This window comes from Monodon monoceros, unplaced genomic scaffold (genome assembly GCF_005190385.1).
Source record: "Monodon monoceros isolate NGI ecotype Baffin Bay Population unplaced genomic scaffold, NGI_Narwhal_1 Super_Scaffold_22, whole genome shotgun sequence".
Taxonomy (NCBI): Eukaryota; Metazoa; Chordata; class Mammalia; order Artiodactyla; family Monodontidae; genus Monodon; species Monodon monoceros.
Genome location: NW_021703779.1, coordinates 92,646,560 through 92,669,333, shown reverse-complemented (window position 1 = coordinate 92,669,333; position 22,774 = coordinate 92,646,560). Strand labels below are relative to the sequence as shown.

General features: G+C 46.7%; 1 protein-coding gene across 5 annotated transcripts in view; it reads left to right on the top strand.

The window, feature by feature from the left end:
- The window catches only part of AMMECR1 (Alport syndrome, mental retardation, midface hypoplasia and elliptocytosis chromosomal region gene 1), a 113,177-nt gene extending 103,503 nt beyond the window's left edge, over positions 1-9,674 (top strand). Inside the window, exons 6-7 of one of the 5 annotated variants that reach the window (XR_003796338.1) lie at positions 2,492-2,640; positions 8,178-9,674. Coding sequence is in view for 2 of the 5 variants with exons in the window: in XM_029240311.1 (XP_029096144.1) it covers positions 310-424 (115 nt within the window). In the remaining 3 variants the exon portion in view is untranslated. The other 4 variants (XR_003796339.1, XR_003796337.1, XM_029240312.1 and 1 more) reach the window with 4 other exon arrangements.
- The last annotated feature ends 13,100 nt before the right edge of the window (positions 9,675-22,774 follow it).

The window sequence follows — 22,774 nt, the reverse complement described above, 5'->3', positions numbered from 1 at the left end:
TAATAGGCTGGCTTTCCTCCGTTCTTTCCTGTTAGCAAACCGGAGCTGAGGAGGGCAATACAATTTCTAGAACAGTTTAAACAAGGAGTGGTAGAGTGCAAAGAGCACCGGACTCAGACTCTGGATTCCTGGGTTCTGATCTCAGCTTTGCTGCTTATTAGCTGTGTGACAGTGGGCAAGTCACTTCTTCTCTCTAGGCCTCTGTTTCCTCATCTAGAAAATTATCTCTAAGGGTCCCTCCTAGCTCTGACATTCACATGTCACCTATTTCGTGATGTTAACTTTGTCTCTTCCCTAACTTTCTTTCAGGTACCGTAGTGAAAAGATGACCTTGAGCTATGCTGAATACCTTGCTCATCGCCAGCATCATCATTTCCAAAATGGCATTGGGCATCCCCTTCCGCCATACAACCATTATTCCTGACACTGAGCCACACAACCAGTCACTGGGCCTCTCTGCAGACCTCTTCCCAGGAGACCCTACCCCTTCTTGGTCTAGCTATCTCTTTTACTGTACCATTTTATGATGATAGTTTCCGTTGCCATGGTGAAGCTTCGACATCGTCAGTTAAGATCATCATGGTAACGGGTAGGAAAATGGCATTTATTAAGATGATCCTGTTTTGTTATATTAGGTCATTGATTTTTTTTTTTTTTGCAGCATATATGAATTTTGGGGTTCTCTTTCCTTACAATATTATATGGAATTTTGCTTTGCTGTCTCAGTCAGGTTTGTCTTTCTGTCCTTCTTGCCCTCCTTCCTGTCTTCTTTCCTTCCTTCTTTCTTCTCTTCCTTCCTTCTGTTGACTGTGGATGGAAGAATTCATGCAGTTTCTAAGGATTTCATTTAGGTGTTTCTTTCATTTTCCTCAGTAAGATAGGTAATTTTTGATAGCTGTGTTTGGGAGTAATTCATATCAAATTCAGGTATTTGTATATTACTCTTGAATTTGTCTGAAATTCATTTTGCTATGAGAGCTTAGTATGTGGGTCTTCACTGTTTAAGTATATGTTTTTCCCATGGTTAGAATAGACGAACTTTCGTTCTAGTGTAGAACATTCGAAGGTCCATGATAGGACTTGTCACAGAGAGTGAGAAATCATTTATGCCTATTGTGCTGGTTATCACAGGAAAAACTGCCTCATCACTTTATAGAACCAACTTACAAACTAAAACACTGTTTTAAGAAAGTACAAGCTACCTTTGAAATATGCTACAGAAATTATTTTGAAAAGCAGCGAATATCAGGAAGAGAGCAGATACAGAATTTAGTGCCTTTGAGAAGAATATAATTATGTGGAATTAAGAGGGGTTAGAAGAAAGGCAATTTAGAGAAATATTCTTAAAAATTTTATTGTTTCTATTATGTGAAACAACAGATTAGACAAATTGCTTACTCTTAAGTATTTTTTTAAGCTGAAAAAAACTTATTTTGAGCAAATAACCAAAAAGAGACATGTGTCTATTATATATTAATTTAAATTTGTTAGCTTTAGGTTTCAATAATCATGATTGGCCAGAGACAATTTTAGCTACCATTTAAAGAAATAGTAAAGATAATCTAGTGAAACAAAAGTTAATACATGTCGTGATTTCAGACATGTTTGTCATGGGGACGATACTGGAGTTTTAGAAATACTATAAAATTGCTTGAATCTCTTTCTGCACTACATACTTTTGATAGAAACACATCTACTATATCGATAAGATGTTATGTTACCCCTGTAAAAACGGAGTTGGCACTTAGATACGATATAGTTGTTAGAGCCCAGCTCATTTGCAGGGCTAGTCTTCCCATGATGCATATGCAGAGAAGAACTTCCTAATGTCAACGGGAGGTCTATATGTATATCCCCAGGAAAAATGACAGATGATTCTGGAGAAAGATTACCTTCATTTTATGGTAGTAAATATATATATGTGTGTGTGTGTGTGTGTGTGTGTGTGTGTGTGTGTGTAAAATTTTTTTCAAACAGGAAACAAATATTTCAAGTGATGAATATAAGTGTGGTTCAGAATATATAGTCTAAAACTATGAGATGTCACTGAATATCAAGATGGCATAGCTCATACATGTAGTTGCTGTGACAAGTGACAGACTGCTAGTTCAGAATTTGAAAACCCTTTTCTAGTTTGTGAGATTAATCGGCTGAATTCCTTCTGCTTTTCCTTATGGCGAAGCAAACTGCTTTTGTTTTTGATGAGAGTTCTCAGAAGTTTGTTGGTATTCCTTCGTCCGCAGCATCTGTTGTTGGAATAACCATTTTCAGTCGTGATGCCTTAACCAAGAAGCCAATTGTTAGCCTGAAATGGAATCTCGGTAGCCAGTTCCACCGAACCTAGAGATTAGTCAGAGAAAGCTAGCTGCTGGGCCTTAGAAAGGGATTTTGAGTCCTTTCATTTCTACTTGGGAGCGTTTTGGAGCAGATTTTAGTCTTGCAGTATAAAAACAAGTGGCTACCTGATGGAAATTTTTTCTTGCCCTTATAGGGAAACTGAGCACAAGCTGAATGATATTGTCTGCTGCAAGAAAAAAAAAAAAATGTAAATAAAGCAAGCAAACCGAAGAGAGACAGAATAGACCAATATTGATCCATCTTATCTATCATCTCATCAGTTCAACAGGCTCCTCGTCCTGGGTGAGCTCATGGTTAGAAGTTTTTTTGTTTTTAAAGAAAAGATCTATCCCATACGTGTGTGTGTATACTTACAATACATACATATGTGTGTGTTTATGTATTTAACGGTGCTAATCAATTTTGAGCAGGTCACGTGACTGGTCATGCGGACTCTAAAAATCATATCAGATTTTTAAAAATTCTTGATATATGCAGATGTTATACAGATTTTCTTACCAGTGTAATAATGTTATACTGAAGAAATAACCATCCTGCAGGCTTCAGAGGACGAGGTCAGCAATATTTCCCACCGTGGCTTGGGGGAAAAGGATAGTTTTGTCTCCTTTTGTGTTCAAATTAACGCACAGTGCATTTTTGTGTCTAAGTAGCTGTTGACTAAAAGACTTTGTAGTGTAAAGGGTGTTATACAAACTTGTAATGGTGTGCTTCAAACAAACGCTAGACCCTTTCACCTTTGTCGTATATTACAAAGCTGTTAAATATGTAGTTTGAATTAACTTTGAACATGTTGAAATATGTAGCATGTGTTTTTAACTCAGACGAAGATTCTGACTGCACAGGTTGTGTTCTAGCCAGTTGTGGTTTATTTGTGCAGAAACACAAATGTGAATTGCACTCTTGTCACCAGAATATTGTGTAAGTTCAGTGATCTCTAAACAGCTCAGAAGTAATACTTGAACTTCATTTGAGTAGCACAAAGTTTACACAGCCCCCCTTTTAAATGTTAATTAGTTCCATTTATGTTTTCCGTTTTCAGATGCAACTGGGTATTTTTTTCCTCTTGGAAAATAGTACGTATTTTACTTTGGTATGTAGCAAAAGGCTTCCATTTCTGGAAGGGTTTTTTTGTTCTTAGAAAAGGTCAGCCAGGTACCAGATTCTAGGAGAACAATTGCCCCTCCCCCCCCCCCATTAAGTGGCCTTCTGACTGCACGAGAATATGTGCTACTGCCCTGCCCGCTCCAGTCTCCGGTGTGATTGATGGAGGAAGTGCAAGGCTTGCTCTTTACCCAACCCCCCACCCCCGCCCCACTTAAGGCAGTTATAAGAGTTTCAGTCCAGAGCATACAGCCCCAGTGTGCAGCACACCGGAAGTTTGTATACTGGCCTCTGTTCATGCCTTCAAATGTGCAGGAAATCCGAAACTGTCATCTGGAATAGGCTCCATCTCTTGTGTGTGTTAGATCAAACCAAAGAAGCCCCCAGCCATGCCCAAATGCTGCTCCAAAAGCCTGCCTTCCAGTCCTTACAAAAACCTTGCAGGATTAAATGTGTTAACTTTTTTATTTTTGTACAGTTTCTAAGTGATTTTTGCTAGTGATGTTAAATTGAATTAAGTTTATTTGAGGGGTGTGAGCACCTCCTCCATTTAAATAAACTGGTGACTTTCCTTTTATTTTATAAAAGCAGAAACCCGTTGTGTGCCTCTCGATTTAAGGGTTTCTGATTACGTTATTCTTAAGACCAGCATTGATCCTTTATATACAAAGATATGTTTTCCTTGTTTTTTATTACTGTTTCAGAAGAAAATAAACCTTTTATTTTGCTCTGGACCCAGTAACTGCGCTGGTACATAGACGCACTGAGAAAACAAACTTTTGTAACCACCTCTGACTGTTTTTGTATATGAAAGTTGATTACTTTTGAAATATTTGGATCTAGTTTCTAAGTTATTTTTGTGTTTTATATGTTCCCCAAAATTACTTTGAATCGGTCACCAGCATAATGAATTCTTGGTGATGCAGTGGTTGAGACTTGTAATGAGCAAAGCTACCTGGAGTAGCTCTTCTCCTCGTCCCTTTCTTAGCACCCTGTTTTTTGATTACAGTAAGACATCACAGATTACCTGAAACCCCTTCCAGTATGACTAGATCCTCCTTCCTTCCACATTTAATTGCTTAATAGTTTGAAGAAACTATTGGAAATGGGCATTTTATATGACATGTATGGCTTTAAAATATTACAAATGAAGAAAAAGAAAAATGGGAAGGTTTATGTGGGTCTGTAAGGTTTGGCTGTGGAAAGATATTGTAGTAGTTTTGACACTATTGTTATTATTACCTTTAAAATCATTTACCCAATAAAATGTTAAAACTGAGTTACCATTTGTGGTTTCTTTCTTTAACCGGCCTCATCAGAGGATTTGGGGCTCATGGGTACTTCTTACTAAAAGCTAACAACCAAACAAACAGTTGAAGCCTTTGAAATCATATACTTAGGAACTGATACGGATTTCTTTCCAAACTGGCACTTGGGAAACCTCATCTGCCTACAGTTGCTCCCTACCGTACGATTTACCTATGTCAGTCATTCTTTTACCCAGCCGTGAATCCTGGCCTGGTGATACAGCAGTCTGGCCTTTATTGGGCACCCTACCCTGGCCACGGATCTGAGGCAAGCAGCAGACTTGAATTGCAGCGGCGGCACGGCTATGCTTAAGCCCGCTCCAAATTTCTTCCAGATCAGTGTATTACTGGGTGTTTCCCTTTGTGAGCTGGTAGGGGGCAGTAGCAGTGCCATCCCGCACAATCTGGTGAGGTGGGAAGGCTTTCTTCTGCCATCAAGCCTTTGCCATTTTCTCAGTACAGGACAGAAACTAAACATGCCCAAGATGTGGCCGCTCGGAGCTTGTCCACACTCCTCATACACACGCTGGGCACATCACACACGTAAACGTATTTCCAGTTTTCCAGTTCCAGAGTGGTATGAGATGAACCCTATTCGCCACTTGAGCTTGGGGAAAATGTCTTGAGTATCGGGCAGGGCAACTAGTGCTACTGCCTTCCAAGGGCCAGATGGGAGCCTGCTTCAAGCAAGGGATCTCTCTCGGTGTGCTACCTCTATCAGCTGTTGCCTTATCTCTTCCTCTATGGAAAGGCCATCAGGGACATTGCTGACATACCTCTGGCTCTTTCTAAATCATTTGCTGTCTCAGTTTCATCATGCATATTTCAGGATTAATTTCTAATGAATATATGCAGGACAATTTTCTGTTACGTTGCCCCAAAACCCCACACCCCATGTGAATTTGATGACACGTGCTCGTGTCAATCACAGTGGCTAAAAAGAGCCATCTCGGCTCTAGAGGACTATTGTGGTTTGGACTAGTGCTCCATTAAGGCAGCCATCTGCTCAGGGCCAGTTTCATCATTCATGTTTAATGGTACACAGGATTTTTTTAATGATTTAGACGATATTAATAGGTTCAGGTAGAATGAAGTAATTTAATGAGCCCACAGCATTCTCTTTTTATAGCATTAGTGGTTAACTCAGTGGTCTGGACAGATTTCAACTTCAGGAATCACACTCCACCTACCTAAATTCTCCCCAGAGTTTCAGCATTTCCTCTTTAGACTTCATGCCCCACTGGGCACCTTTTAAATTGCTCCACTGCTTCAGAGGGCAAGTGTGACTGTGTGAGTCGCGGCAGTTCCTCTCTGCTGATGGAAAATACTGTCATATCCGAGGGGTACCATCACTGTGAGCTGGGGGGGGAGTCTGCTGTGAGGAAACCACACCTGGTCTCAGAGCTGCCAGTCAGGAGCGCTCAGTGAATGACTGCCATTCAGAGAATGGCTTCTCCCACTTTCTGCAGCTCTGACCGCATGAGCCGAGACAAGTGTGAGTTTGGACCAAGCTCTGATGGCTTCCCATCTGTCTGCCCAGGCTTTTCACCGGCCAGAGGAATAGCTGAATGGGAGGATGCAACTGAGGCAGGCCCTGGGTATACTGCTTTGGCTACTATATTCAGCGGCCTTCGTCGATCCCTTTAGCGCATGGTACAATCCCCTGTTCCGAACCCCCAGCCTGTTGGAAGAAATCTTTTTAAGAATCGGAAAAAAAGCTGCCTTAGGGTCCAAGCCAGTTGGACCCTCCTCATCCCAAGAACTTGGTTATAACCATGTTTAAAATGACACTTAATATATTATGTCCCGAGTAGATGGACTATGTATCTCAAATGGTTTCAGTGGACCCACCCAGAGGGCTGGTGAGGGCGTACGCGTTATATGAAGAAACACTGACCTGCACTTGCAGATTTCCATCATGACGGATGATCACATTAGCTCGACAGAGGTTAGATGTAGGATGCACTAAGTCTGGAGCGCGCGCTGGGCGGTGGCTGCATTGCGTGTCTCTGTGCTCACAACTGCCCTGGTGTCCTTGAGTTCCTGCTCCCACTCTAAAAGGATGCAGGCAAGTCACAAGGGGCCGGTAATTTGTTTAGCCTTTAGTGTCCCCTCCATGCTGGAAGAACCTCTTTGCTTTTTAATCAGAATCTTAGCTGGCACCTCGTTAAGTTACAAGTACGAGACTAAAAACAGTATTTCACTGTTATAAAGTACGAATGCATACCAGTTACTTATAAAGTTAATGAGAACGACGAGGCTGTTTGGGTGACTGACTATACAAATTTGTAATTGGGGTGACAGATGACAGTTGTAGTTAGAGTCCCAGCGCTCCATTGATTTCTATATTGTTTTGGCTGTACAGCAGCAAGAAGGTCCTGATTTGCAAAGAGAAAGAGGTGGTATCTTAATATAGTTTCATGAAAGTGAGTACATATTGGCCTAAATTATAAAACCCCGGTGCAGTCACAACCTTCTGAACCAGGCCTGACAAGGGAGGCCTGCAAGAAGTTCAGGCAGGAGAAGCATCAGGCCTGAGGCTTGAACAGAATGTGTCAACTTGATGGTTCCTGCTGACCCACCGGGTGGTCTTCAGTTGCCATTCTGAATGTAACACATTAGATGTTTTGGTTAGGTGTTTGGGTTTTGTCTGTTTTTTTCAGTTTTTATTACAGTGTTTAAATATTATACATTTAAACACACACACGTTTTTTGAATCAAATGTTTATGGAAACTTCGATCAGTTCCAACAGAATGCCGGGTCCCGGTCCCGCGGGACGATCTGAAAACCACTGCTGCTGCCCCAACGTGCCCAGTTATTTTGAGAGCCTTTGGCAAAGCATCATTTCATCTCCTTTTCCATTTGGCCTTTTCCTCCCAAATGTCAGGCTCAACGTGATCCATCAATATTTACTGAGTGCCCGCCCCCCCCCCCACCCGAGGCATGGCACCGTGCTTGGTTTCAGAATAAAGATAGTATCATTTTGTAAGACAAATTAACAGTTCACTCTGAGCTAAGAGTTGTGAGTGGCATACAAGTTTGGTCTAGCTGGCAGAAGTCATTCAGACTGGGGCCCAGGTGACATTGGGCTGGATTTATAGTGTTTCCCTTAAATGGCTCCCACCTCAGAGTGGCATTAATGAGCAGAGTTGTAGCGGCCCTGTTGGGAAATGGCATTTCTTTGGCCCTCCGACGTGTTAGCAGTAGAGACCACCCAGAAACCGGGCACGGTCATGGTTCCTTGAGCGGAGGAGAGGATTTGTTCCCACAGTGAGGCTATCTTGCTCCCTAGCAGGAATGCCACGGTGGTTGGGAGAGAAATTATCAATACATGACCGTATAAGAGACAGGTCTGTGTACGTGCAGAGTGGCATTTGGTGGCTCAAAGTTTTGTTTTTTTTTTACTGCAGATCTGCCCTCTGAAAGGTATCAGGCCCTTCCCATGACCAGGAGAGAGAGAGCAGCACAGAGGGAAACTACGCTGTTTGCTCTACGAGGCTGCCCTGAGGCCTGAAGAAAGGTTATAGTATGCTGACTAATGGAAAAACCCATTCATGAGGCAGGAGGAGAGATAAGATAGTGAGGGTAACCCACCCAGAGAGGGAAATCAGAGTCACTTTCTGAATCACCCGCTACATAGAAAGGGCAGGAAGGCAATATTAAATTTGGATATTATAAAACAGGAAACACAACTGGTACACAATAGAATGTTTAAATCACATTTTAACTGACAGGAAGCTGCGGAGAGTCGCAGTCATTGCCTGAACACCAGGCAGATTTGAAACTAGGAGCTGCTATCGTCACTTTTCATCAAACTAGAATTTCCATCCCCACCGTATTCTGGAATGATCCAGCGTTAGCGTATGTGTCAACATGTGTAAGTGGATTTGCGTGCATCAGCACAGGAGACAGGGGCTGGCCGGACCGTTGGATGGGGCAGTCAAAGTCCCCACTCGCACACAGCCTGGCAGGGTAGAAAGGGGGGTCTTGGATTGGAAAGAGCGGAAAACCCCCGTCTTGTTTGAAGGACAGTACTAGTGTGAGTAACGCAAACGTTTCCCTAAACTTTCTCTACTTAAACATTCACATGAATTCCAGGAACTCTGCATGGAGATATTGCCGCCCCGCTGGAACAGGCCTCAGCAATGGCCCCTTTCCCAGAATTGTGGTGGGGGACAGTGGTGGGTGGCCATAGTGACCTCTGTACATGAAGCCATGCCCCTCAGTGCCTAGCCTACGTGGTCCATGGTGCTCATGAATCATGGGGTTGAGAAGAGGAACACGGGGTTAATCCAGTCGTTCAAATAGGTTGGGACTGCTCCTGCAGGGTACGTTGGGCCCCTCCTCCCCCCTTTGGGTTTGTACCACTCCAGAAGGATCTGTGGCCTTGGAGAAGATCAAACAGAGATCGCTAATGGTCAGCCCTAGGCTGGGAAAGTGCAGGCAACACATTTGCTCTTGGGAAGGTTACCCGGTGAGTCCTGTGAGCAGGGTGCACAGTGCACTTGAGAGTTAAAAAGAAATTCCTTTCTTTTCACCTCCTTTTGTTGACTTTTTTTTAATTGCGGTGAAATCCACATGACACAATTAACCACTTGAAAGCACACAGTTCAGTGGTATTTACTGTATTCGCGATGTTGTGCAAACACCGGCTCTCTCTAGTTTTAAAATTTTTTCATCACTCCATAAAACGCTCCGTCTCTATTAAGAGGTCACTCCCCATTCTCCTTTGGCCATCACCTAAGTAACCTCTAGTCTTCTGTCTCTCTGAATTTGCTTATTCTGCACATATCATATAAATGGAGTCATACAACGTGTGACCTTTTGTCACTATCTTCTTTTACTTAGCATAATGTTTTCCAGGTTAGTCCAAGTTGTTGCATGTTTCAGTACCTCGTTTCTTTTGATGGCTGAGTAATATCTCATTGTATGTACAGACCACAATTTGTTTATCCATTCGTCCACTGATGGACATCTGGGCTGTTTCAGTCATTTGGCTCTTAAAAATAAAGCTGCTACAAACACGTGTGTCTAAGTTTCTGTGTGGACATTATGATGTTTTCATTTCTCTTGGGTAGATACTTAAGGATGGAATCGCCAGGTCATATGGTAATTCTACGTTAAGCTTTTTGAGAAACAAACTGTTTTCCACAGTGGCTGTACCATTTTACATTCCCACCAGTATGAAGGTTCCAATTTCTCCACATCCTCACCAATACCTGTTATTATCTTTTTGATTACAGCCACCCTAGTGGGTATGAAGTAGTATATCATTGTGGTTTTGATTTGCATTTCCTTAATGACCAGTGATGCTGAACACCTTTTCATGTGCTTATTGGTCATTTGTGTATGTTCTTTGGAGAAATGTCTCTTCGAGTCCTTCGCCCAATTTGTAATTGTGTTGTCTTTAAGAGTTTTTCATGTATTCAGGATATTAAACCCTTATCGGATATATGATTTGAAAATATTTTCTCCCATTTTGTAGGTTGTCCTTTTCACATTCTTGATAGTGCCCTTTGGTGGACAAAATTTTTAAAATTTTTATAAAGTCCAATTTATCTATTTTTAATTTATTTTAATTTTGTTGCTAATGTTTTTGGTGACAAATCTATGAATCCATTGCCAAATCCTGTGTCATGAAGATTTATCCCTATGTTTTCTTCTAACAATTTTAGCCCTTATATTTAGGTTGTTGGTCTCTTTTGAGTTAATTTTCCTACATGGTGGTGTACTCCAATGGTTGATTTTCTTATGTTGAACCACCCTTGCATTCCTGGGGTAAGTCCCGCTTGGTCATGGTGTATAATGCTCTCAATGTGTCATCGGATTTGGTTTGCTGGTATTTTGTTGAGGATTTTTGTGTCTGTATTCATAAGGATACTGGTCTGTGGTTTTCTTGTGGTGTCTTTGCTTGCTTTGGTATCAGGGTAATGTTGGCCTTATAGAATGTGTCAGGAAGTGTTCCTTCCTCTTCTATTGTTTGAAAGAGTTTGTATAGGATGAGTGTTAAAGCTTTAAATGTTTGGTAGAATTCACCAATGAGGCCTGTTTTTTTTTTTTCTTTTTTTTAAGTTGGGAGGTTTTTGATTACTGATTCAGTCATCTCTTTACTTGTTCTAGATCTGTTCATGTTTTCTATTTCTTCTTGAGTCAGTTTTGGTAATTTCCATGTTTCTAGGAACTTTTCCATTTCATCAAGACTAATTTGTTGGCATACAACTGCTTATAGTATTCTCTTATAACCCTTTAAATTTTTGTAAGGTTGGTGGTAACATCCTTGCTTTCATTTCCAATTTTAGTTACGTCTGTTTTTTCTTAATGAGTCTAGCTAAAGATTTGTCAATTTTGTTGATCTTTTTAAAGAACCAACTATTGGTTTCATTGATTCTATTTTTTTTTCTATTCTCTGTTTTATTTAACTCTGCTCCGACCTTTATTATTTCTTTCCTTCTGTTGGCTTTAGGTGTAGTTTGTTCCTTTTTTTCTAGTTCCTCAAGGTGTAAAGTTAGGATGTTGATTTCAGAGATCCCTTTTTAATACAGGTGTTTAAAGCTATAAACGTAACTCTGACCACTGCTCTCACTGTATCCCAAAGGGCTGGTACGTTGGGGAGATTGGGACTGACATATACGCACTACCATATATAAAACAGATAACTACTAAGAACCTACTGTAAGGGAACTCTACTCAATACTCTGTAATGACCTACATGGGAACAGAATCTAGGAAACAGTGGATATGTATAACTAATTCACTTTGCTGTACAGCAGAAACTAACACAACATCGTAAATCCACTATACTCTGATAAAAATTAATAAGAAATAAAAAAAGCATATCACAAGAAATATATGCAGAAAAAAAATTTAAATGGTACACTGTATTTCCCTTTTCATTCATCCCAAAGCATTTTCTAATCTCCCTAGTGATTTCTTCTTTAGCCCATTGGTTAAGTGTGTTGTTCGATTTCCACATACTTGCAATATTATCAGTTTTTCTTCTGTTTTTGATTTCTAGCTTTATTCCATTTGGTCAAAGAAGATACTTTGTTTAATTCCAATCTTAAAAAATTTAGTGATAATTGTTTTATGGCCTAAAATATGATCTATCCTGCAGAATGTTCCAGGTACACTTGAGAAGAATGTGTGTTCTGCTCTTGTTGGGTAGAATACTCTGTATATGTCTTTTAGGTCTAACTGGTTTATAGTGTTGTTCAAGTCTTCTGTTTCTTACATATGTATTGTCTAAGTGCTTTATCCGTTATTTAAAGTGGGGTATAGAAGTCTCCACCTATTATTGTAGAACTGCCTGTTTCTCTCTTCAATTCTGTCAATGTTTCCTTCATATCTTACGGAGCTCTGTTGTTTGGTGTGTATATGTATATAATTGTTATAGCTTCTTGATGAACTGATCCTTTTATCAATTTTATTTGTCTCTGGGTCTAAATTGAGTCTCCTGTAAGCAGCATATAGTTAGATCATGTCTTTTTAAAATCCATTTTGCCAGTATCTGTCTTGTAATTGGTGAGTTTAACCCATTTACATGTAAAGTGATTACTGATAATGAAGAATTTTTTTCCTGCCATTGTGCTATTTGTTTTCTACATGTCATACCTCTTTTTTTCCTCAATTCCTCCAGTACAGCTTTCATTTGTGTTTGACGGACTATTTTCTAGTGTACCATGTTGATTCCCTCTTCACTTCCTTTTCTGTATCTTTTATTTTCTTAGTGGTTACCATGGCGATAGAGCTAACATCCTAAATTTATAACAATCTAGTTTGATCAACTTTTTCTTTTCCTTTTAAATAGACTATAATTTGAGAGCAGTTTTAGGTTCACAGCAAAGTTGAGCAGAAAGTACAGAGAACACCCATATACTGCCTGCCCCACCTCCTCTGCCTCAGACACACACAGCCTCTCCTACTATCAGCATCCCGCACCAGGGTGGTACATTGGTTGCAACTGACGAACCTACATTGATACCAAAGTCCAGAGTTTACATTAGGGTTCACTCTTTTTTTTTTTTTTTGCGGTAGGCGGGCCTCTCACTGCTGTGGCCTCTCCCGTTGCGGAGCACAGGCTCCGGACGCGCAGGCTCAGCGGCCATGGCTCACGGGCCCAGCCACTCCGCGGCACGTGGGATCCTCCCGGACCGGGGCACGAACCCGTGTCCCCTGCATCGGCAGGCGGACTCTCAGCCACTGCGCCACCAGGGAAGCCCTAGGGTTCACTCTTGATGCCGTAAATTCTATGGGTTTTGACAAATGTCTAATGAAATGTATCTACCATTATAGTATCATACAGAGTAGTTTCACTGTCCTAAAAATCCTCTGTGCTTCACATATTCATCCCTCCCCCCAGCTCCTCCTGGTAACCACTGATCTTGATCACCCCTTTTTAACAATTATAATAGCCAATATTTATGGAATGCTTACTGCACAAAAAGGACCAGGTTGTACACTTTTCAACAGCCTTATGAATTTTCGATTTTACAGACTCTAGATCAAAGAAGTTATCAGTTACCCAAGGCCACCTAGCTACAAAGTGGCAGAGCCAGGATTCAGACTGTGTTTTTCAGGCTCCAGAGACAGCTTTCCATCATTCACTCTGCTGTCTTAATGAAGATGAAGATGATGGTGACAATGGTGGTGGCAGTAGTGGTGGAAATGGTAGTAATGATGGCATCTAACATTTATGGAAGTAGTGCTTACAGTGTGCCAGGCACCGTGCCAAGTGTCTTATCTATTCACTCTTCACACCTGCTCTGTGAAGTAGTTATTATATTTATTATTATTATTGCCATTTTATAGACGAGCAAACTGAGGCTCAGGTTAGATAGCAATCTCCCTCAAATGCATAGAACCTACTAAGTAGAGGCTAGTGACTGTGACTGAAGACTTCGTTTTGCCTATCCGCCATCTCTCTCTAGGGCTGAAGATGGCAAAAACATAGGACAAGGTCTTTCCCAGAAAATTGGTTGGCTTGGTCTTTGAAGTTCAAAATCCAGGGACTTAGACTTGACGTTCCTGGGCTCTTTCTTTTCCAAGGACGCATGAGGTCTGACAGCACTGCTCTCCCGTGGGCAGGGCAGACTCTCCCCTTGGCTGTCCAGCCTTAGTTATTGTCTTTCTTGTCACAGGAGGACTGACCCCAGGCTTCTGGGTACACAACTAGGGCTCAGAAATAGCCCCCTAATCGGCCTCGTCAGCTTTGAAGGAGGCCACTGCAGGAGGGGCCTAAGTAGGCCAACACTTTAACCCAGTTACATGAGGGCGGCTGTAATCCGGGCTGATCATGTCTTGCTAAGCTCCCTCGGGGGGTGGTGCGGGACGGGAATGTCCCAAAACTGCTTCCTGTGCCCAAGTATCCCTGGATCTCACTGCAGACACTGCTTTCCCTTCTGGAAGAGCCTGGCCTCAAGGCTACAAGGACCGAGCTTAATTAGAGTGGCTGCCAGGACTTGAGGGAAGGTTGGTGGCAATTTCCAACCACAGTGAATGTGCATGGCTTAGGCTACCCCCTAGGTGCTGCTTTTCCCCGAAAGGCCCACCGCCTAACTCTTGTTGCACCTTGTTAGACGAGGTGAGGAAGTCATCGTCTCCCTCTGCGTGGGCCAGACAGCCACTTACATCAACCCAGGGAGCTCAGGACAGGCTGCGCTCCCTTCCCCTGCCCCAGCCCTACCAGCTCATCTCTGGCAATGAGCAGCCCCGGGAGCTCCCCAGGGCAGCAGGCTAAGCCTTCTGGCCAGGCTCTGGTTGGGAAATAAAGAAACCAGAGCTGCCGGGGGCAGCTGGCCTGGCTCGTGTGGCTCCCTCCCTGTCAGTTGGCACGGTGGGCTTCCCTGCGCAGGTGCACTCGGCTTCCTTTCTCTCACGTCCCACGGAACATCTGCCCCAAGAGACAGCCCAACAAAGGGGGCTCCCTCTGGTCAGGAAGCAGAAAGCTTGCCTGGCCTGGGTGGACGCCGGCAGGGAAGAAAGAGAGGATGGAGTGTTAGAAGGAGACTACATGCTAAAAGTTTAGAAGTTTTTTCGAATGGCTGTTCTCTACCAGGAGGGTGACTCTCGTGGAGAAGAGGAAGAATCAAAGTTAACAATGACGGCCATTCAGTGACTCTAAGACACCTCAGATTGGAAGATGTCTGTTATTTTATGTACTGCTGAAAAAGAAAAAAATAAGTTGCCGATTCAATTGTCATGCCACTGACTGGTAAGGTGCCTCTCAAATTTGGAGATTTTTTTTAACACCTTTGTTGGAGTAGAATTGCTTTACAGTGGTGTGTTAGTTTCTGCTTTAGAACAAAGTGAATCAGCTATGCACATACGTACATCCCCATATCTCCTCCCTCTTGCGTCTCCCTCCCACCCTCGCTATCCAAATTTGGAGATATTAAAATCTTCTTTAAAAAGTGTCTTAGAGTCAATGAAATACAGAAAAATGCCTTAAATCTGAGGTTAGCACCTCTCTCACACACCTCAACCACACAGGGTACAGGAAGGCAGTGTGTGAGTGTAGTCAAAACCCCGACCAACTCCCGTGCTCGGAGAACAAGCCTAGTAACCACGCTCTCTGGAAATAGGACCCCCTTACGTTGGATAGGACTTCGCGGTTTATAAAGCCCTCTCACACCCATTTATCTCACTGGATGTCTCCCACTGCCCCGGAGTTCAGAGAGGTCTGACTTTGTCAAGCACACCCGGGACCTAAGAGCGGACGGAGAGCTGGGACCACGGGCCCCATCTGCTGAGTCCTACCGCAAGGCTTTTCCAGCGACTACAGGACCACTATCTCAGAGAGGGTAGAGACAGACTAGTGAGGGTGGAATTAAGTGGCTTTTAAACCCTTTTCCCAATGAAACTATTTACAGAGCCTCAGTGTACAAAGTGGAATAAAATTGGAGTTGTTTTGGGTGAAGCAAGGGGAAAGGCTGGAACCTCACCCACTCTGCACCACCAGCCCTGCAGGTCCTCAAGTTGGCTGCCATCCAAGCCATCCCGTTGGAAACCCATGGAAGCCCACGATGGCGACCCTACCAGCAACAAATCCCTCTGTACCTGCCGCCCTTGCACGGAAGGAGGCCCTTCCACCTCCCTCCTCACCCTAAGGAGACCTGGCTGGTTTACAGCTCAGACACCTCCCCAGACTCCCTGAAGCTCTGAGGAACAATCTGGAGTAAGGGGCCTTCAACTCTCTTGGTAACATTCTTTTCTCAAAGCTGGACTTAGATAAATTTAAGATAAATCTTAAAATTTTCACGAAAAAACGGCACTTGGTGTAGATGGGCACGTCAAAGAGATGACTTCCAACCTGGAAGCTTAAAGTCAAAACAAAATCAAGCAAGAAGTTTGCTTTGAATTATGAGCTGGGGTGAGGGCTGGGCACTGAGAGTCTCTGTAAAGCTCCTCAGGTGATTCTAATACGCAGGAAAATTTACAAGCCCCTGTATCAGCGGCATCCTGTCATCTCCAACACTCTGGAAATCTGAGGGAGGCCCCTCCATTCTCAGAGGGAGAAAAACTGGAGAGCCCAGGGTCTTTCTAAAAATGTAAGGAGACTGGGGACTCTTGGCGACTAGGGAAGGAGCAGCTGAAGGGACAGTACAGCAGGCAGCACCTCTTACTGGTCCCCGGATGGAGAGGGAAGGGGGAGGGGAAAGGCGGCGGAGACCAGGGAGAACCAGCGGCTGGAGCAGTGGTACAGCTGGGGATGGGTCGTTGGAAAGGAGAAAACCGACGCGGCCCATGCTATTGGCTCTGTCGCCTATCAGAGCTTTGTTAAGGAAGCATCTACCCTCCTTGCTATGACCTGCTGTGTAGTGAGACTCCGAGGCCACCGGCCGGCTGCGATGCAGGCAGAGCCCCACTGAAGCTAGGAAGCCAGCTGTGGAGGGCAGAGCCCTTTGGGTCATCCATCAGCAACAGGAGTAGCCTTCGCTACTGCCTTCCTGGGAGGCGCTTCAGCCCCTCCGTCGCACAGCTCAGACACCCCAGATATGCAGTGTAGATGCTAGGCGAACGCTGACTGGGAGAGAGGCAGGTACAGGCAGTAACAGAGTCCTTGACTTTGGACTAGGCCGGCCTTACTGGTTGCCAAGGTTAGTAAACCACATGGCCTTTGAGTAAGCCACTGCATTTGTCAGCCTGACATCTGTGGACCTCTGTCCCCCCACTGGCCTTGGCAAACCAGGACAAGGGGAAAACTCACTGGGGGATCAGCTGCTCCCTCCGCCTCAGAGGGGTAGGTGACACATTCCATGGGCTGGTGGGGCTTTTGCCATGTAAACACCAACTCTGCCTGTGTGCCCCGGGGAGTGGAAGGGGGACCCTGGAGGGGATAAACAGCTACCAGGGAGGCAGAAAAGCAGTTGGCTGCCTCACCCACACCCTGCCCAGAGGTCTAGCGAAGGGGCAGGCGGAACAGATGCTGTCTCTGTTCTCTTTCCTCACAACACGCCTCCTCACCCTGGATCCCAGCTACCCAGGGTCCCGCAGAGGAGGATGGAGGCCCACCGGCTGGAGCTCGAGGTGCCCGGGCCATCAAAGGCACGGGGCCCCATGCAGGAGAACTCAGGGGATGAGCGACAGCTTGTGTGGCCTCCCACCATTTTGCAGGACTCTGGGATAAGAGCATCGTTCACCAAACACCTTCCAAGGGCCAGGTCCTGGGCCAGGGGCTAAAGGATGCATCAGACCCCTCTCTGCCCTCAAAGAGCTCAACGTCTACAGAGGGAGACAGCGCCCTGATGACTTCCTAGGAGGCAAATGGGGGCCCCGGAGTGAGCACCGGGGAGCCGAGTGGAGGGGTACCTAATGCATACTGGGGCTCAGGGAAGACTGCGTGCAGGAGCTGACACTTGAGCTGAGACCTCCGGACAAGCAGGGGGAGCGGGGTAGCCGAGAAAACAGCGCGAAGAACGAGACAAAGAAGCGAGAAACGGCAGGGCATGAACAAGTGGAGCTCAATATGGCTGGGGCAAAGGGTCTGCTATGGCTGGGTCTTTGTGGGACGTGAGGGTGAGGAGATGTTTACAAGCCCCTGCAGGAGTGAGGCAGTCAGGTCTCCACTGGAAACTACTGCCTGCAGTAGAGGGTACAGACTGGAGCAGAGACCTTCAGCGGGGGCAGTGCACGAGCCCAGGGGACAGGGGGCCTTGGCCTAGGTCATGGGTGTTTAGCTCTTTCTGAAATGGGAGACACACAGAAAGGCCACGGGACCAACTTGCCGCACGTCCTTCCGGCAGACTCTCACCCCAGGGCCAGCCTTTGCCTGGCCCCTTGTAGCCCCATCCCGTTTACTTGTAGGCCTTTCAGCCGTGCTCTGCTCTGCGGCTCACCAGGGTCAGGTTTGCTGGCCACGGAAGAAAAGATGGGCCTCGGCAGTCGTGGGGCCCGCCCTCCTCTCTCTCGCCTTCCACCTCACTGCCCGGTTCTCCTCCCGTTCCCCTCAGGCCTGGGGGCCCTGGGCGAGGGTCTGCCCGGTCATGCCAGCACCCAGACACGCAGCAGAGTCAAGGGGAGAGTGCTGAGCACCGAGGCTCTGAAGCCTCACCAAACTGGCTTCCCAGGCCAGCTCTTCCACTGATTGATTAGATCTGAGCCTCAGCTTTCTCAGTTCCTGCCTGTTCCACAGGGACAGCATGAGCAATCAGCTCACTGTGTTTCTGAGGGGATTACATCCTGTAATGCATGTGGAGGGACCTAGCACCACGCCTGGCACACGGCTGTAGCTATAGCTTTACTGATGGAGAAGCTGGGGTCACAAGCCAACGAGTGACTTGCCCAAGCTGGTGGTTTTGTGGCCCAGGATGGCAGGGCCCAGCCTCTCCGATAGCCTGGGTGCCCAACTACTGGCCGATGAGGAAATCCACCTGCACTGGGGACCGCTATGCCTAGCTGTGTCCCTTCTAGAAGCAGCCACAGCGGCAAAAGTCTGAGTAGGGCCTCTGTCTGGCGTAAAGGCGGGTTGGGCTGATCACAGTCACCACGGGCCGCTCAGTGGGGAGCCCTGGACAGCCGGGTCTGACTGTTCCCCAGGGGCAGGGTTACCTCCACATGGGACGGTCTGACCTGTGTCAGCCTCACACCTCTGCTGAACAGAGCCCGCCCTCAGGAAACCTGGGATGAGGGAGCCTGATCACGTCTGGTTTTAGAGCTGCCACCCCTAGCTCAGTCCTCCAGCCTGGCCCAGCGCACATGGGGCCCCCAGCAGACAAGCCCTGCTAAGAGCACAAGGCCTGCTCGGTCCCTGGCAGCACTAGTGGAAGCAGGCAGCAGCGTGGGGGGATTCGAGGCCGCACGTCCGGCCACGCGACTCCCAGGGCAGAGCTGTGCTGAGTGTGCCAGCTGCCCCTTGGTGGTCCTCCGCGGCCTGGACGACCATCGGCCCCTTTTGTCTACTTTTCAAAGCAGAAGCCCTACTGAGAGGGTTCTGAGAAGCAAGGCCAAGACTCCTGGGTTCTCATAAACCTTTTAATAGCAGTAAATGAAGGAAACATTTAACAGTGAGTCCCATGGTGAGGGATCCTTTTCATTCAAGGATCTTCAACAACAGAAACACCTCAGACTAAAATTCAGAGGGCTGAGCACACAAATTAATGACCATTTATTTCCAAAGGTGACGGCAGAAACCACTGCGGTGCAATCAAAAGGTTTTACAAAACAGAGAAAACATTCCAAAATGCCCCAAGAGGCAAGCAAACTGGTAGGGGCACAGAGCACCCAAGAACCAGCTTGGCAAAAATACTCATTCTGCAGCTGTTCAGGGGGATCACAAAGACCGGTCCTAAAGGGAGCCGCTGCGGGGGCGGGGGCCAGGGAGGGGTGTGCCCAGCGCATAGCAATCCCACCCTGGGAATGAGGAAGGACCGGGGCCGGGGCGACGACAGAGGCACTGCCAATTTCCCGGCAGAAAGAATTACAAGTCGGACTATCTTATTCTGTCTACCACAGTAACACCAATAGAGACGAAGAATTCCTCCAAATACAATACGACACTGACACTGAAAGGAAGCAGGTTTCCAAAACAACAGCTCAGCTTGAAATGACCTTTCTTGCTGTGTTTGTTTCGTGCCACGAGTAGCAAACCAGTGTACAAAAATGTCACAAGAGCAGCAACAAGCGACTAGGTTTTCCTGAGCACAAGTGGCTCACTCTATATACAGAAGAGGAAGGTTCGCTCCCTCTCATGGACCCTACCCACCCCCAACCCCCAGAGGGCGGGGCAGGGTGTGCAGTGAGGACGCCCCTTCCCGGTAGTCCAAGGAGCATGCGAGGGCCTGCAGGACAGACGTCCTCCCTTATGCCTGGCTCCCGATTTACCAAAACCAGCACCGGTGTCTTGTCTTGTAGGGGCCACACTGGCCCTTCTTCTCCCCTCGCCCGCCTCCCCATCTCCCCTTCAGATGACTCGGGATCAACACGTACACATCCATGGAAGTCTTTTTTTGGCCAAGGGAGGGGGAGGAAGGGTCTTCTGCCAGCCTCCCCCTAACACCAGCGCGCAGAGACGTGCTGACAACCTGCTCTCCGTGGGCAGCTGTGCCCGCTCCGCTAAACACTGGGCCCCGACGCCCCACACACCCTGGCCACGCTGCAAGCAGCTTCTGTGAATGCTGAGAAGTCCCAGGAGAAAGAGAGAAGGTTGACTTCGGGGGACAGAAGCTGTGGCTTCCTCACAAGCTGACAGAGGAACACATCACTGGGCCTCCGGGAAGAAGATAGGCCAGATCATCTTTGGTGTACAGAAGCAAATACCACGGAACACTTTGCTGGCCAATGGCACATAGAAGCTTGGCCAGGATGGCTGGGGAAGCCCCTTGGCACTGACAGGAAAGCACAGGGGACGTGCCGGGCAGCCCGGGCCCACTGCTGCAGGGGCCACCCTCCAAGGCAGGCCGCCGAGGGTCTGGCCAGGTAACCTCTCCGCATGGGCCTGGCCCAAGGAAAGAGTCAGGTAGAGACCAATTCAGACGCCCGCTGCTGCCCAACACCTCCAACGCAGGCCATGACTCCCTGTGCAACCTGGGACGGGACTTGCTCTCTGTTCCTTCCCCCTACATGTTTCTGAGCCAACCAGAAGCCCTGCATCTCCCCTTCTCATCCCCCTCCCCCGGACAGGTGCACCTGCCTCTGGCCTGGCCAAGCCAGGCACATAGCTTCCACTTTCTTCTTTCCCTCTAAGCAGCAGAAAGGTGCCAGCCAGCGTGGCGAACTTTTAGAGGCACGCCAGTGCAAGGGAAGCTCGAGCTGACTGGCACCCCGCACCAGGCCATGGAGACAGGGAGGAAGAGAGCCCCTTTCCTTTTGCAAAGAGGCCAAGGGGCACTGAGGTCTTGCCTCTTCCGGAGGGCAACCCAGGGCTGAGAGGCACTAAGAAAAATTCGGCCAAACCCTCAAAGATGGCAGAAAATGAAGGTCACGCATCTTGAGGAGCTCACGGGGAGCCAGAGCATTCGGTGTTCCGCCTTCCTGCAACCCCACACCCTGGGGATTGATGACCTCACTGCCAGCGCACCTCTGCAAAGGGATGGGCCCCGCCGTGGTTGCTTCCCTGGGCCTCGCCTTGCTAGGAGAGACTTCTCCATCCTGCTGCCTCCTGTAGGCCCACTTGCTAAAATCATGACCACTGAGTCACTGAAACTCAATCGAGGTCTGATACAGTAACACCTGAAATATTGAATGGGCCCAGGGCAACTGGGTGGCCTAGAGTGGGAGAGGGAGGGGGGCTCATCAGAGGAGGTCACAGAAATATCTTTTCTGTTATTAAGTAATCTATTCTTAGTAAGAGCCAACAAGGAGCCAGCAAATGGCACCACCTCCTCCTTGAGGTCCATGTATGACTGAGGCTGCCTTGCAACAAAAGGTCTCCCTTTCAGAGCACTTGAACCTCCACCCATGGGGACCTGATTTTTTGGTACCTCCCTTTCAACCCAGACGTGGGCTTTCGGGCTGGGGAGCATGTGATGCTAAACACATGCTAAACAATTCATCTCTGAGTCTGGCCGCAGTGACGACACCTGGCCCTAGGGAAACAGCACTGCAGGATCTGTATCTTCCCAAACCTAGGATGCCGATACGTGCTGTAAAACCACGAGACGGATCGACAGGTGTCCCTCCAGAGACAGGCCCTAATTCAAGGATTCTCCGAACTCAAACATCCAAAAGCAAATGGACAGACGAATACACAAAACTCCAAGAGCCAGAAAACCCAACTCTAGCTCATCCTTCCCTGAAGCTGCCTTTAAAAAAGAGAGAGAGAACATTTAAGGGGCACTCAAAATTAAAATGTCATCTATTATCAACATTAAACTAAAAGCAAGCATATGATTCAAATCACAGCTTTCTCAAGTTACCACGGCTTTTGACTAATTTCTGTGCTCACTTCTGATTGGGATATGGGTCAGTTCTCAGCTCTCAAGCAGAATTTACCCAAGGTCCTGCCTAACATTAGCTGTGGACATTTCAACCCTGTGCACTTTGGATTTGCCATTGCAATAGTGGAATCTAGCCCCTGGGCTGGGTAGCGCCCCACACCTCCCACCTCTGGCAGCATCCTGGAGGGAGTGGCTGGTTGGCTGCTTGCTTTGAGTCATGGGACACCAGTGGGAAGAATCTGGCCAGCTCTCTTTTGGCCATGAGCTGGGAAATCCCTTGGCTCTCGGCTTGCCGCTGGTATAGAAACAAGGCCTCAGTCCCCTTATGGTGAGGGCTGTGCTGGAGACAAAAGGGGACCCCAGCATAAGCCTGGAGGTCCCTGGCAGTGGAGAAATGAAACACAGCCCAATCTCATCGCTTCGATGCCAAAAGAACTACTGCTTGTTGTTCCCTTTCTCCTCAACCAGATGTTGTTAAAGCAGCAACTAGCAGAGTGAAAGCCACTGACTACTGTCTCGCCATTTAAGGCCACGAGGAGCAGGGAGAGAGCGGCAAAGGGAAGGAGGAAACGTGCGGCCCTCGGCACTACCGCCCAGGCTCCAGCACTACCGCCCAGGCTCCAGCACTACCGCCC